Below are 14,953 nucleotides of genomic sequence, written 5' to 3'. Positions count from 1 at the left end.
TAAGCCAGGAGATAATGGAGCATGTTGGCCAGTTTCTTCCGCTCTCCATTGCATACATCACTGACTAGTAACATATTACAGTAATCAGACTTCAGATATATACAAACAGTAACATATTACACTAATCAGATTTCAGATGTATATACAAACAATTGTTCTTCCTCTGACACATATCGTCAAGTGAGATGTACTGCCTGATAATAGATGTACATATCAGCCAGAACCCGTAGTGAAATCCAGTTAAGAAAACCAGATATAATAGTTGGGGGTTTCACAGTACTAACCACACAATACTTCCGTTTTGGTTGGATGATCGTTCACCTCCGCTGAGGAATGTGGACATGAACAAGCAGCCAGCTGGTGGACCCTGGCTCTTCATGGGCTCTTATATCAGAGATTTAATTTATATATTGGCAGCCTAGAGGTTATCATTTCATTCTAGATTGCAAGTACACATCAGGCTGAAAATACTGTATTTATAAGAAGAGAAAAATCCTTTGTGTGGCTTACTTAAGAAGAGATCATATAATTCAATCTTCAGAAAATATTCAACACTATGTCTATGAAATTATGTCATATTTTCCACACACATCCTGAGCAACAATGCAGTTCCTCATATTGAATACATAGCCACAATTCATCAGACCACATCTCTAACATACGTACACTTCCGATGCTGTTAACTTAAGTAATAATCTGTTATTTAATAACGTTGTATCAATAATGATAATATTAAAATGGATTTGAGGGAGGTGGGATATGATGGTAGGAACTGAATTAATCTTGCTCAAGATAGGGACCGATGGTGGGCTTATGTGAGGGCAGCAATGAACCTCTGGGTTCCTTAAAAGCCATTTCTAAGTAAGCATCAATACTAGATTATTTAGAGTTGGCGGAATTGGTAATAGAGGATTCGTCATGAATTACCTGACATTCGTTTTACAGTTGGGGGAACCTCGGAAAAAACCCAATCAGCTAATCAGCCCAAGCAAATTGAGTAATGTTGCTGATCCACTTTGTCATGCATGCTCTTTGTTTCAGATGCTGCTGTGTATACACTAAAGTTCAGACCAAACCAATAGTAATTAAAACAGGGCTATATATAGGAAGGAATCTGTCCTCTTATACCACAAAATTAGCATTTGTAAGTAAATTTGTAATATATTAGTTTACAGGACACACAAAACGAACATCCCTCATATGAGCCTCAATAACAATAATGAATATCATCATTCATCATCATCCAAACAAATATAAGGCCCAGGTCCATTACAGTCTCAGTGAGTCATTCTCAGTCCACTTTTTTTTTTTTTTTTGGACAGCCTAAAGATCTCTTTCCTTGGGGATGATATTGAAGCATGGCTTTTGGAACTCTAACAAATAATAGTAATAGTAATAATAATAATAATAGTAATAATAATAATAATAATAATACAGACTGACCAGCCGGCTGCTGGCCACACACCCACATGTCAAAGCAGAGGTGAACGATCATTCAACCAGAATGGAGGTATCATGTGGTTAACACAATGATCCCCCCCATCCGTTACAGCTGGCATTCGCAACCGGATTTCGCTATCTATCGTAGCTCCCGAAGTGCATCATCACGATGTTGGGTGGACACCGGTCCCACACACTGACCGAAATTTCATGAGAAAGATTCTTTTTTTTTTCAGTAATCTAACAGATATAGTTTTTATGTTAATATTTTAGATTTTTAATAGCTGTATAAAAAGCAATATTATCTTACAGGAACTTCAAACATTTTATTTCACCTCTTCTAGAATATTGGTACTGCATAATTAAAATTTCTCTATTTCTATGTTGGATAGATTCGGCAATATACAAAATAAATAACATTATAAAGCCTATTCTATTCACTGGGATCTGAGAATTTGTTTACAAGTTTCCATCTTTTTCACATTTTGCCTTGAAGAAGTTTCACTGTAATTAAATCCATAATTTCCAAAGTTAAAAGCTGAAAGTTAAATGGCTTTTAAAATCATTCTTTGTTCAATTCTGTACACATACCATAATTGTTAATTTTTCTTCAAAATATCATGAAAAGCAAAGTTCATGTTGCTTTATATTTTGCATGTAACACACTTAAAAGACTGGAATTAGAAATGTGTATAGAAAAAATTTCTTAAACAAAAAAGTCTTACCTCTCTTGCAGAATTTGATGCTCTTCTTTCATTTCTCCTTTCAGTACAGTGTCATTCCAGATTTCTCCTTCCTACATCACAATAAAGATGGACATTATTTTTATAACTAAAATTACATCTTGCATATAAACATATGGATAATTGTAATTTCACTCTACAAGACTACAAAATTAAATTTCAACTCATTCTTGTAAGAATAACAAAATGGAAAACCAAATCTGGTTTACATCCTAAAGCCACCATAATTACTAGAGCTCGGACATTGACCTGTTTGCCTATTTTATTACTGTATACATAAGTTAGGGAACTTAATAAAAAAACTGTTTGGCTATTTGAAAGTGCCTGTCCAAATTTCATGGTGCCTATCAATGCCTACTTTAGGGATAATAGCCTATTTTATGAATATCAGTCTATTATCACAATTTTATATACTATACTTCATTCCATGTCTGTCAGAAGAAGTAAACATTGTCTAACGTGACCAAACGTCCTCTTTTGTCCGGACATGTCCTCCCTTTTAGGCCTTTGTGCAGGGTCTGGACGGATTTTTAACAAATAAGAAATGTTCTCCTTTGCGTAACTTGACGCCTTTTCAAGTAATTTGCCTGTAGGTGGCAGTAGCATCAACGGAATATACTCTTTGTTCCTATTTGTTACGGTCGTCATTTCATATGTAGGCCTAGGTGGGTCATTTTACGATGCTCTATCAACATCTAGGTTATTTAGCGTCTGAATGAAATGAAGGTGATAATGCCGGTGAAATGAGTCCGGGGTCCAGCACTGAAAGTTACCCAGCATTTGCTCGTATTGGGTTGAGGGAAAACCCCGGAAAAAAAACCTCAACCAGGTAACTTGCCCCGACCGGGATTCGAACCCGGGCTACCTTGTTTCGCGGCCAGACACGCTAACCGTTACTCCACAGGTGTGGACCATATGTAGTTAACAGTAAAATAATTCCATATTATTAAGTTTTATCATAAGTATGCTGTAATATAAAGTATAATATAGGCTTAAGCCTAAATGTAAATAGATATTTTCTGTCCTCTTTAATATTATAGTTCCCTTGACTTTCATATGTAACTAACTGTAAAAGTATTTTTTTTTTTTTCATAAATCTGTACTGTAAATATTTTGTAAGAAAATAGATCTCTGGTGGGAGGGAAAAAAGTCTTAAGTAAACATTTTATACTTTTCAGGAGAACAGTAGAAAGATTGAAATTGGTGTAAATTATACAGTTTTTTTAATTAAGAGGTTTTCCTGAATATTATTTGTTTCTATTTCTTCTAAAATATGTAATGTTGCTCATTTAACAATTTTCTTGATTATTTCCAAAAATAGCCGCACTTAAGCCCTTTTAAGACTAGAACCCAAACTGAGTAGAAAGGACTATGTAAACATAAGACCTTTTTCATGTCAAAATAAATGAGAAATTTAAATTATTAGGAATGCAATACGTGTCTTAAACAATTATAGAACTGTTTACCCTGGTGCTTAAAGTTTTAAAAGGAAAGGGCACCAGTATGTGATAAAATGGCTAAAATACAAGTTATACCTTTTTAATAGGAAAGCATGGAAAGTAAACACGTAATGGTTTGTAAGGAATAAAGTATTAAATATTCTTAAGTCCTTTATTCTGTGTGTGCTCAATTCAAAAAATACTTAGGATATTTGGTAATGCTCTATAAATCCAGCCAGAAGTCTTATTTGACTTTAACCGTTTTACCAGATTGTAGAGAATTGTTTCTGCTTTCAGAAATATAAAACTCTCATTTTCACAAAAAATTGACTTAAGACCTTTTTCCTCCCGACCACAGAGATAGTGACGTAATTTAAAGTATAATATAGGCCCAAGCCTAAATCTAAGTACATATTCACTGTCCTTTTTTTTTTTTTTTTGAACAATGTTCTCCTTTCTTAAGCTTTATGTCCTCTTTTTTTATCAATGTGAATCTCGGCACCCTAACCTTGCCAGCAGAGGAGGAGAGATAAATAAGTGCTATTCAACCAATAGCAGAGATCTCATTCCACGCTTGTCTTTAAGTTGGGTGGGGGTAGAATGCTACAAACCACCCAACTTCAAGTCAAGCTTGGAATGAGACCTCTGGCATTGGTTGAATAGCAATTATACTTCTCTCATCTGCTGGCAATGTTTATATCTCCTGTCAGTCATTATTGAACGCAGTATACATACTTCGTCCTTAAGAATTTTCTCTTCATTATAGTGCTTATTACAAACTATAGTTTTCATCTCTAACATTCCATTATTGAGGCAGCATTCTTCGAGATGTGTATGCTTACAACAAAACAGCCTTTCCAATAATGTATTGAGATAATAATGTTAGGTTGGCAGCTTTCTTCTCAGTTTGTAATGTTACTCAAAACATATTGTCACTCTCAATCTACTTAGTTCTTCGGTATACTAAAAACTTATGCAATGCCAAAAGAAAAGCATTCAAGTATGTTAATGAAGTAGAACAGTGACAACAAAGATTGCACGACATAAGGAAGGATAATTTTCTGTTAGTACTGCGAAAAAGAGGTAAGTTGTAGTACCGGTATATGCTTCTGTTTTCAATTTCTGAACTATGAAATAGTGAAGCTACTGATTCAACATACATAAATCATGTGGTGGCAGCAGATTTTATTAATGCTGATTTTTGTTCGACATTTTAAAATAAAATCATTTGAATTCTTTCTCGTTTTTCACATAACTTTGACTTAGAAAATCTGAACTAAGTTATAAATTTTATGTTTTAACTCTGAATATAGAAGTTTCGTATTCTTTAATAAAATTTAACAAGGAAATTGAACCACTTTGTTGGCTGGTACGTGTTTTTTTTAAGAAAATCAGTTTAATAGTTTCCTTACTTTACTAAGCATTTGGTTAGGCATTGAGCTAATAAACTAGCCCTAATTTTCCAGTTGTAGAAAGAAGTGGCATTTAAAGAGCCATAAAATCACAGATGCTAATGCAGCAGAAAAATATGAAGTGAAAATATTTATAATTTACATAATATCTATAATATACATTTTTAATATTAGTTTCCACTGCTGCTTGAGACAATAGGCTGCTACATTGCCATTTTTTCAAAGCGAAAAACATAACCAGAGTACTGCCAAATTTCTATTTTGCATGAGTTTCTCATGGCCAATGACGTGAATCAAGCAACAGCTGCATTGAAATAATAACAATGCTGATGATGGCAATAACAATAACAACAACACTGGAATACAAGATTTATATTTTTTTTCTGTTACAGAAACCAAATCACTGGAGTTCAATCAATGACGACAAAATTGTCAGATATGATTTTAATTTCTCGTAATTTGAAACATAATCATGAGAATTAATTAATTTTTTCCCCAAACGTGGTAATACTATGCTGGGTTTACTTGATGTCTCCTGCTAGCTTGTCTGGTAGTGGACCTAGGGGGCATCCCTCACCAATGATCAGCAATACTCAGCTAGCACGCATGTGTTAGTCTTTCAAATGTTGAAATTTGAGAGCTTAATGTGAACCTAACATAACTGCAATCGACGTTTCATTCACAACAAAATTCTTAACAGGCAATACGCTTATTTGACATGAACTATACTATCACGTTTTGTGACTACGAATTGTATTAGATACAAGACTGTTTGGAACTGAGTTTTAATTTTCTGTGACCAAGTAGAAGAACGAATTTGCTATTGATTGGTGTAAAAATACAAAGATGTAAATTTTTGCAGATACGTTAGTTTTACACCAAGTCCACGAATTGTCCCCTCTCTCTCTCCCTCCCTCCTTCTCCTTCCTTCCCTCTCAGATCGTCTTATTTAGGATGTTACTAAAAGAAAATGAAATAACATTTGTATGCCTCTACTGTGAATATAAACTCCACTATATTGTAAATAACAGCTTAATGAATAGAAAAGGTAAAGTTGCGAAAAGCATAAGGGCAGTATCACAGGAGACTGTGATGAAAGGATGTCGGAATAAATCATCAATGTCAGCAAATTCCATTCAGGTGATAACTCGCAGGTGGCAGCTACATCATCAGGAAGATCAGTAATGACGTCAAGTCAGAAGTGTGATGCAGAAAAGTAAAGAAACAAGCAAAGTATTAAATGATAACAGAGGTGGAGACCTTGGAGTTCGAAGGCAGAAGAGCAGAGAGAAGAAATTGAATCAACAAAAGAGAGTTTGGAAATAGAAAGTGATATAAATGCGGGAAGTAGGACAGGAAGTATAGAAGGTGTCAATCGTGTTAGGAGTGGGAAATGAGGGGGCATTAGGGAAGAAAAAACAATTTATAATCTGAAGAAGTGCTGTATCAGTCAGATGAAATAATGCAGGATTAGTTATATAGCAAAATGGAATTCAGGGCAGCTCCAATTTTTTTCATTTTTGAGCTATTTATCCACAGAGGAAGAAAAAAATACACTCTATTGTTTGGTCGAAGAACCAGGTAGTTCCAAGAATAATTGAGGGGCTTAGAACAAAAAGCAGGTAAGTGACATTATTAAAAAAATTAGGTAAGTGCGTGTTGTGATAGCCCAAAAGGATGTTTCTTTGGGATAAAATCAGGTAAGTGATCACACTGTGCAGTGCTGCTATATGGGCATCATTTTACCAAACTAGTGTATAATATTCTATTGCATGTAGAACTTTAACTGTAATTTCCTCAAAACTAGGTTTCCGTCACTTACCTACTTTTTGTTCTAAGCCCCTCAATTACATTCACAGTTATAATGCATTTTGGACCTGCCTCTTTCTGTACATGCTTATTGTTTGGCAGTAACTTTTTCTTCATTATTTCGAAAAGTACTGAATTGGAACTGCCTGGTTTTTCTCCCAAACCCCTCAATTGAACTGATGTACATTTTGAAGTTTATGGAATTGTTTTGTTTAAAGATTGGATTCTAAGACCAAGTTATAAATGAAGTGAAACCAATGTTCTAGGGTACAAGCGCTAATGTGATGTGTAAGAAGTGTTTAGACAGCAAATTTAATAATAGGTTATGTTTTTCCTGAAATAGTCAACAAGGATTAGGTCTTCTATATTAAATAAGTTTAGATGTATTTATGTTATTTACAAGAAAGAATTATTTAGTTAGTTACGAGAAAAGTGGGAGTGAAGTTGAATGAGAAAATTAGTAGGAATAGTTATTAAGTGTAGCTGATAATAAGATATATATATATCATATCATATACAAACTCCACCATATTTCAAGCACTACTGCTGTGAAAGAAAGAATTTTACAAAAGAATATACATTTTATTGACAATTCAGCCTACAAGGTGAACATTGAAATAAAATTCTTACCTCACTCTCGGATTTCACTGTGGGAAAATTTATATCAATTGGAATCTTTTCTTCCTTGACATTCACAAGAGAAATATATTGTGATGTGTCCATATGGTCATCCTCACATGATTCAGTTTTCATCATGTCATCAGTTTTCACTAATGATACATCCATTGTTTCCGACATGTTACCTATAATACAGTATGAAAGGACATAAAAACACAAATCAGGTGAGCTTATGCAATTAAATAATTATTGAACTTTATTGCAGATAATTTCATTAATTTTGATTTTCCAATAGGGTTGCCAATTATTTTTTAATAAAATACGGGAGACAAAGAAATTGATAAAATATTACATAGAAAATTGACAAACTGTTCAGTTCAGTTCAGTTCAGTTCAGTTCAGTTAGTAAAAATAACTTTATTCTACATTTTAGTAATCATCATCATCATCATCATCATCAAACTGTCAAGAATCTGGGCCTAGTGGCTTGTTCTAGCCACTTTGGTAATAAGGCTTAAATCAAGAATATTTTGAGACAGATTTTGCGTCGAGTAAATGTCTTTCTTTGTTTTTTTTTAACAAAAATGTAAAAATCCCCACATGAATAGTTGAAATTGACTGCAATTTGCATTTCTGATTTGATTAAAAATGTCTCATTCTTGTTTTGATCATGCGTCTGTTTAGCTAATCGTCATGAGAGAAAACATTATCTGTATGGGCATTACTCTGGTATGCTTAGAACAAAACTCACCTGTTTTCCAAATTCATACTGATAACTAACATTGTTTAAGTTTAAAGTCATGAGCACTACTGAAATCCATTTCTGGCAAGCATCACCTTCTACAGAGACTGCACATTTCAATGTATCTCTGAAACAACGAAATTCATCTTCATTCACCAAAATAATGGGAAAATTAAATTAGCGCAAAACCATAAAAAAGAAAGGATTAGAATATGTATTTATAAAAGAAATTCCGAAAATATTTATTTTACATTTCTTTTTCTAAAAAAATATATGTTTTTATGTGAAATAAGTTATTTATGAAAATGGTTCTTCGATCGGAGTTTTATACTTGGTTGTGTTCATTTACCTACATGCAGAAAAAAACATTTATTTACCTAAAACTCTCATCCCTAATCATTATCAACACTTCATTATGTTGTCAAGTACGTATCACTGGGATTAACAGAATTCTTTCTGTATCTTCCAAGCTCGTTCTCTTCTTGCTATGTTATGGGTTAGATTGTGTTGTATTAACTCATGCCAGCCTAGTTTTAAGACGTTTTTGACATCTATGCCCTTCAAGCGTCTGCTACCGATAACTACGTTGTAGTAGAATTGTTAAATCCGTATTTTATCGCTATTCTGATGAGCAATGATGCGAAGGATAAATAAACACGTCTGCCTGACACTTAACCGTTGCTTACGAGATACAAGTAGGCCTATAATAAGTTGATACACAGAAACTGTGGTAGATGTAGGCATGGATAAATATCGTTGCTATTGTTCGGATCTTGGATTTTCTACCACAATGCCATCTGATGTAAAAGGCTTCAATTAGAAAACCTAAAAGCTGATTTTGAATGTCTGGTGTTACAAAATGATAATATTCACAAAAAGCAATCTAATTAAGACGATTTTCACTATCAGTAGTGCAAACAAACTTTTGAGAATCTTTCTCGAGTGAGGCGTGGTAATATATTAATTATAATTGTTACATTGTCAAAAATTATAATTGTATTAATTGAGTATGCGCCGTACAGGCAGACGACAGATATGGAGTGGAGCCAACGAGTTAGAAAGATTCTTTAACTCGTTGAGTGTAGCCAACACACTATTAGCTCTTGCCTATAGCGCCGATTAACAATTATAATAGTATTAATGTAAATTTATCATTAATAATAATTATAACAATCACTAATATTATAATTATTAATTATATGTTACTATAGCAACAAGCCTCCTACGCCATGTGACTATCAGTTGTTTTTCCGATCGCATTGCTGTCTCATCCTAAAAAAAAAAAAAAAAAAAAAAAAAAAGACACACACACACAAAAACCTACAGTATAAACTAAACTAAATTGACTGAAAAATATGGATAAATTTGCCAATGTTAATCTGGAAGCCTGCATATGCACAAACCTATTTCTCAGAACTCGGAAGAAATGTCGCGCCTCACAAGAGAAAGATTCCACTTGGGTTTCTTAGAAAACGAAGGAATATCTGCTGAAAGAATTCTCAAACGTTCATTGCGCCGGTGTCATCTGTCCATATTACGGAACACAAAATGTTCCCACCCTCGTTCCAGGGGGAATATACACATTATTTCCCACCAATATTTCGTCTCCCAGAAATTTTTTTTTCGCATATGTCTCCCAACTAACACTGTATACGCATTTCTGGATTCACCCATATGTGCTACTCACATAGCCTATACCTGTACCAATTTTGTATCTTCATCAAAGGCAGAATATTTCTGAGTAATAACTATGGCTGGATCGAACATGTTTAAATGTTACGTTGAAAAAATCATATTTCTCATCGAAAATCCCAAATTTTTTAGTCATTGTATGGGCAGAAACGAATTTTCATAATTGTTCAAAAACGTACTAAAATCCGTAATCTGACTCAAATATTCCTGAACAAAATCCTCTCTTTCAACACCAGCATTGGCATTGTCATCTCATTCTTTTTCTTCTTCATTCCCTCTTCGAAATTAAGTGAAACACCTTTCTCAATTTCACAAGTCGAGATATTTTCATAGAAAATTTACGGATCCCAATTAGATAACTAACACAATTTGTTTTACATCATTTTTAATCATTGTTGTACAATAGCACGAAAAGATGTGCAATGTATACTTCAACTACAGCATCATGCATCACAATTATAGAAATAAAATGAAATAAAAATATATCAATGACTATCATATTAGTTGAAAATATGAAGTTAATTGCTCTAAGTCACAGTTTTTTAGAACAATGTATCATATAATATACTATAACACTACTTGTGTTTATTAACATTTAGAATATGTGCCTTTGTGTCATTTTGGTGTATTTACTCTTTTACACTCTATAACAAAATTATAGTTCACTTTCATTTCTTTCTGCGCAGTTCCAGAACTGTCCACATGCTCATTGAAAGTAACATGTATATATTACTAATTAATTCCTTAAATGAACATTCGTGCTGATATAAAAACCTAATGATGGAGGTATAAAAGCTTCTCTAAGACGAAGCACTAACTGGTGAAACTGCTACAGTATTCCTTCCTACTTTGAAAGAAAAATTATCATATTTGAAGAAAGAGAAATAGATGCCATAACTAATCTTCCTTGTTTTAGAGTTCCTACACACATTGCAAAGTTTACAGGAATATCTTATATCAGAAAAATTGTAGTTATATATAATTATTATATCCGAGAAAAAAAAGCATATAGTATTGTTACTATACTGTCAAGCTTAGCAATAAGTTTCCATGTCACTAGGGACATATTTTGCATTGATGCTCACTCAGCAATTTGTATTTAACATAAATTATTTGCAGTGTTCACTGCCTTCAGTACATTATTCCTTCATGGTACACACTGAAGTTGGAATAATAATAATAAGAAGAAGACATCTCTTGACCCAGTGTCACAAAATGCCAAAAGTTACTATAATTCACATTAATAAAATATTTAACTTCTTCATTTTGTCACTAAATGTTATTTTCAAATATTTACCAAATAGGCATTAATAGTTTTTGTCCGCCAATCCCAGGATAAAGTTTTCAAATGTTTGTCAGATGTATTTTGTTTGTTCTTCTATACAAAAACACCCACAACATATTTTGTTTGAAGCAATCACTTACCAAAACTTTTAAGCTACGGTTTGGCTATGATGATCTTTGCCGAACAAACACCACTGACGATTGAAATCGCCAGCGTTCATCGTCAGAGAGTGGTTTCTTTACCAGCGAACTTCGTAGGTGGAGAGTAAATTGTTTTATATAGTTGACCATGACTGATCAGCTGTTAAGTGGATGACAATATGATAATGTTATAATATAAGTTTTGCCTTGAAAAACAAGTGTGGATCTTTAAAGTAGTTAATGTCATGTTTAGAAATAGATATACAGAGGGCTCTTTTAATTCACTGATATTAAGACATCTTGAAAATGATCCCACCAATTTTAAGGAATATTTCAGACTTTCTCCCGAACAATTTCATTTTGTTTTAAGTTCAATTGAAAATGATATTGTAAAATTACCCACAAAATTTATTCACAAACCAATAAGCCCAGCTGAAAGATAAGCAGCAACCTTAAGGTAAAAACCAATAATATAAACACTTTATTTTTATTTTTTAAGTTTCCCCCCCCCCCCATTTAGGAGCATTTATTTAGGAAATAATGCTACAAATAAAAAAAAATAATGTGAGAAGGAGGTTGTTGCATTTCTCTTCTTTGCTCGGAATTCCACTTCACTTAGTATTAGTAGTATTGATTTATTTAACCTGGTAGAGATAAGATCGTCAGGCCTTCTCTGCCCCTCAACCAGGGGGTTATAACTATAATATGAAGAATAAATTATAATTAATATTAAATTTACAAGTACAATTACAATAAAAATTAAAGTACGACAAGATTACCTGATTAATGAAAGCTAGACAATTTATCATAGAAGTTACGAACAAAGCATATTTTTGTATTTACTGAATTACAAATTAAACCTAGAACAACAAAATTCTATAGTGATGAAATTACCGGATATTGAAATATTTTGTGATAGATTAAGAGAACTATTTACAAGAAACCATGTCTGAACGAGTCTCAATTACTGACCAAGTGCCTAGTAAGTTTGTGTTTGAATTCAATTACTATTTCACACTCAAACTTTTGCTTCAGTAGCTAAATCTGCTGCATCGTGTGTCTGTCCTTCAATTATGAATCATTTTACTCAATTGTATTAACAGTTCTGGTTGTTGCAAAATATAGATTTGTTATTGTTTATGTTGGTTCTTCTTTTTGGCTCATGTCGATAAGGGATTTGTGTTTAATCAATTAACATCTCGTCTTCATTAGTGGAGAAATTGCAGAAAGATTTCAGTTTTACCGCCATTATGGTATGATTTAATTCATCACCTACTGTGATTTTACAATTGGTTTCTCGGCGATAATCGCCAAGTTTTTGCCTCCAAAGCAAATGCCGACGATGTTCGTCGAGTCCAGCGATGTTTGTTGACATTCATCGCCAGCGATGATCATCATAGCCAAACTGTAGCTTTACACTACATACAGAAGATAGTCAGTAGTTGGTGTGATTATATAGCAACTGCGGAGCAGTGGTGGGTGAAATGGGTAGAAAATTCGAAGTATCAGCACTATATAAAAAAGGAACATCTTATTTAGCCACGAATCCAATCACGGATCATTCGTTGAAGAAAAAATATAGTTTAATGAATAAACTTCCACTGTCTTAGTTAAGTGCATACAATTTCTCATACCATTACGTTAAAAAAATGGTTACATTATATTTTCTTTGATTTAATGCTGATTCTGAGTTTATTCAAAGATGATAAATTTGTAGATGATGATACAAAAGTAGATTAAGTTCAAGGAGAAAACTAAACAACTTAGAAAATATTCCTTTGCTACTACAAATATCACAGTATGAGTTGAAAATGAAAATCCAGTACCTCTGTTAGGGACACTTCAAAGAAACGAGTTTTATCACAAGAGAATTTTACAGTATATCGATGATGTTGAACAGCAACCTCGTATGTAAATACAAAAAGGTATTTCTGAATCTTCTGCAAACACATCTTATGTCAAGGCATTGATACAGATTTTACAAGAAGATATTTAAATACTCTCTCATGTCAGATATTTGTTTGTTATCAAGATATTAAGGCCGTGTCTCAAAGCTACATTTTCAGCTGAAGTGAACTAGATTGTTGACTAAATAGCCGGATGTGACGTCATAAGTTATGAGCCAAAGCTACATAGTGCATAGCAATCAAGTCCGTAGTAGCTAGTAAACGAAAATGCTTGCTTGATTGTTGACTTGTTCACTAAACAAACATGGATACCTCATCAGCAGGGAAAGGATTTATATGTAAATACATATTTACTTATAAAGCTAATATAATTTATATTTTGCATTATCTTTATGTTTCACAATGTGTAGGGTTGAAAAATCCTACTTTTATTTTCCATATTTTTCCATATTTTAGAGTTTAGTACATATTTTCGTTAATTTCCATATATTTTCCATATTTCATATAAAACAGTCCATATTATATTAGGTTTAACAATAAAACAAAACAAAATTCCATTAACTTTTAAAAATACATTTCAACAATAGAGATTTAAACACATGTTCAGTAATCCCTTTAACATCAGAGTTATTTGAAAATTAGCAGTCCTATCAACAATGGGAAAGTAAGTTACAAAACTGTATTAATTTAATTTAAAATTTTTAACAGACTTCAGTTGTGCAGCTCAACAGTTAAATGCCAGTCAGAGTACACATAGGTTCAGTTTTGTAAATCATACTATAAAGACGGTAAATATGCCAAAAGTACGTCATTCAGTCAATTTAAAATCAAAACTAACAAGTTACATTTCAGAATTTAAAGAAGATGGTTTATCAACTGACAATAAAATATTATTTTGTAATTTGTGTCAGTGTGCAGTATCATCTACACAAAAGTTCCTGGTGCAACAACACATTACAACTAGTAAACATCAGGCCAACAAACAACTAAATTCCAAGCAGAGACAATTGTTTTTAACACAACCAACAACATCGAATGTAAGATCTGAGTTTAACATCGACCTGTGCCGTTCTCTCATCTCTGCTGATATTCCTCTCTACAAACTAAAGAATAAGGTCTTCAGGGAATTCCTTGAAAAATATACTCAACATACAATCCCGGATGAGTCAACACTTAGGAAGACGTATGCTCCATCCATCTACGATGAGACAATACAGAAGATAAGAGATGAAATTAAAGATAGTTCAATTTGGGTTTCCATTGATGAGACTCCCGACAAAGAAGGTAGACTTGTTGGTAATGTAGTTATCGGTTTGTTAAGTGAACAATATTCTGAACGAATTCTTTTACATTGTGATGTTCTAGAAAAGTGCAATAACAAAACTATAGTTAAACTGTTCAACGAAGCTATGGGTATCCTGTGGCCAAAGGGTATTATGTACGATAATGTGTTATTCTTTATTAGCGATGCTGCCCCTTATATGGTCAAAGCTGGACAAGCATTATCTGTTGTATATCCTAAATTGACTCATTTTACTTGTGTGGCGCATGCATTTCATCGTGTGGCAGAAGTGGTCAGAGACAATTTCCCTAAAGTAGATTTGTTGATTTCATCAGTGAAAAAAGTATTTCTCAAAGCTCCCAGTAGAGTTAACGTGTTGAAAGAAATGTACCCTGAAATTCCATTGCCACCAAAGCCAATTTTAACTAGATGGGGTACATGGCTA

General features: G+C 33.2%; 1 protein-coding gene across 6 annotated transcripts in view; it reads right to left on the bottom strand.

The window, feature by feature from the left end:
- The window catches only part of LOC138694289 (zinc finger protein 93-like), a 47,014-nt gene that overhangs the window by 1,243 nt on the left and 30,818 nt on the right, over positions 1-14,953 (bottom strand). For 2 of the 6 annotated variants that reach the window (XR_011330882.1, XR_011330880.1), the window contains 3 exons: positions 8,212-8,329; positions 7,474-7,646; positions 2,166-2,236 (listed from right to left, as the gene is read on the bottom strand). Coding sequence is in view for 4 of the 6 variants with exons in the window: in XM_069817824.1 (XP_069673925.1) it covers positions 2,166-2,236; positions 7,474-7,646; positions 8,580-8,592 (257 nt within the window). In the remaining 2 variants the exon portion in view is untranslated. Of the gene's footprint in view, positions 1-2,165; positions 2,237-7,473; positions 7,647-8,211; positions 8,330-8,579; positions 9,417-13,145; positions 13,665-14,953 lie in introns of those variants that run through there. The other 4 variants (XM_069817827.1, XM_069817826.1, XM_069817824.1 and 1 more) reach the window with 4 other exon arrangements.

Source organism: Periplaneta americana, chromosome 2, assembly GCF_040183065.1.
Source record: "Periplaneta americana isolate PAMFEO1 chromosome 2, P.americana_PAMFEO1_priV1, whole genome shotgun sequence".
In the NCBI taxonomy this organism is placed as follows: Eukaryota; Metazoa; Arthropoda; class Insecta; order Blattodea; family Blattidae; genus Periplaneta; species Periplaneta americana.
The sequence above is the reverse complement of the archived record's forward strand: the minus strand, read 5'-3'. Positions and strand labels throughout refer to the sequence as shown.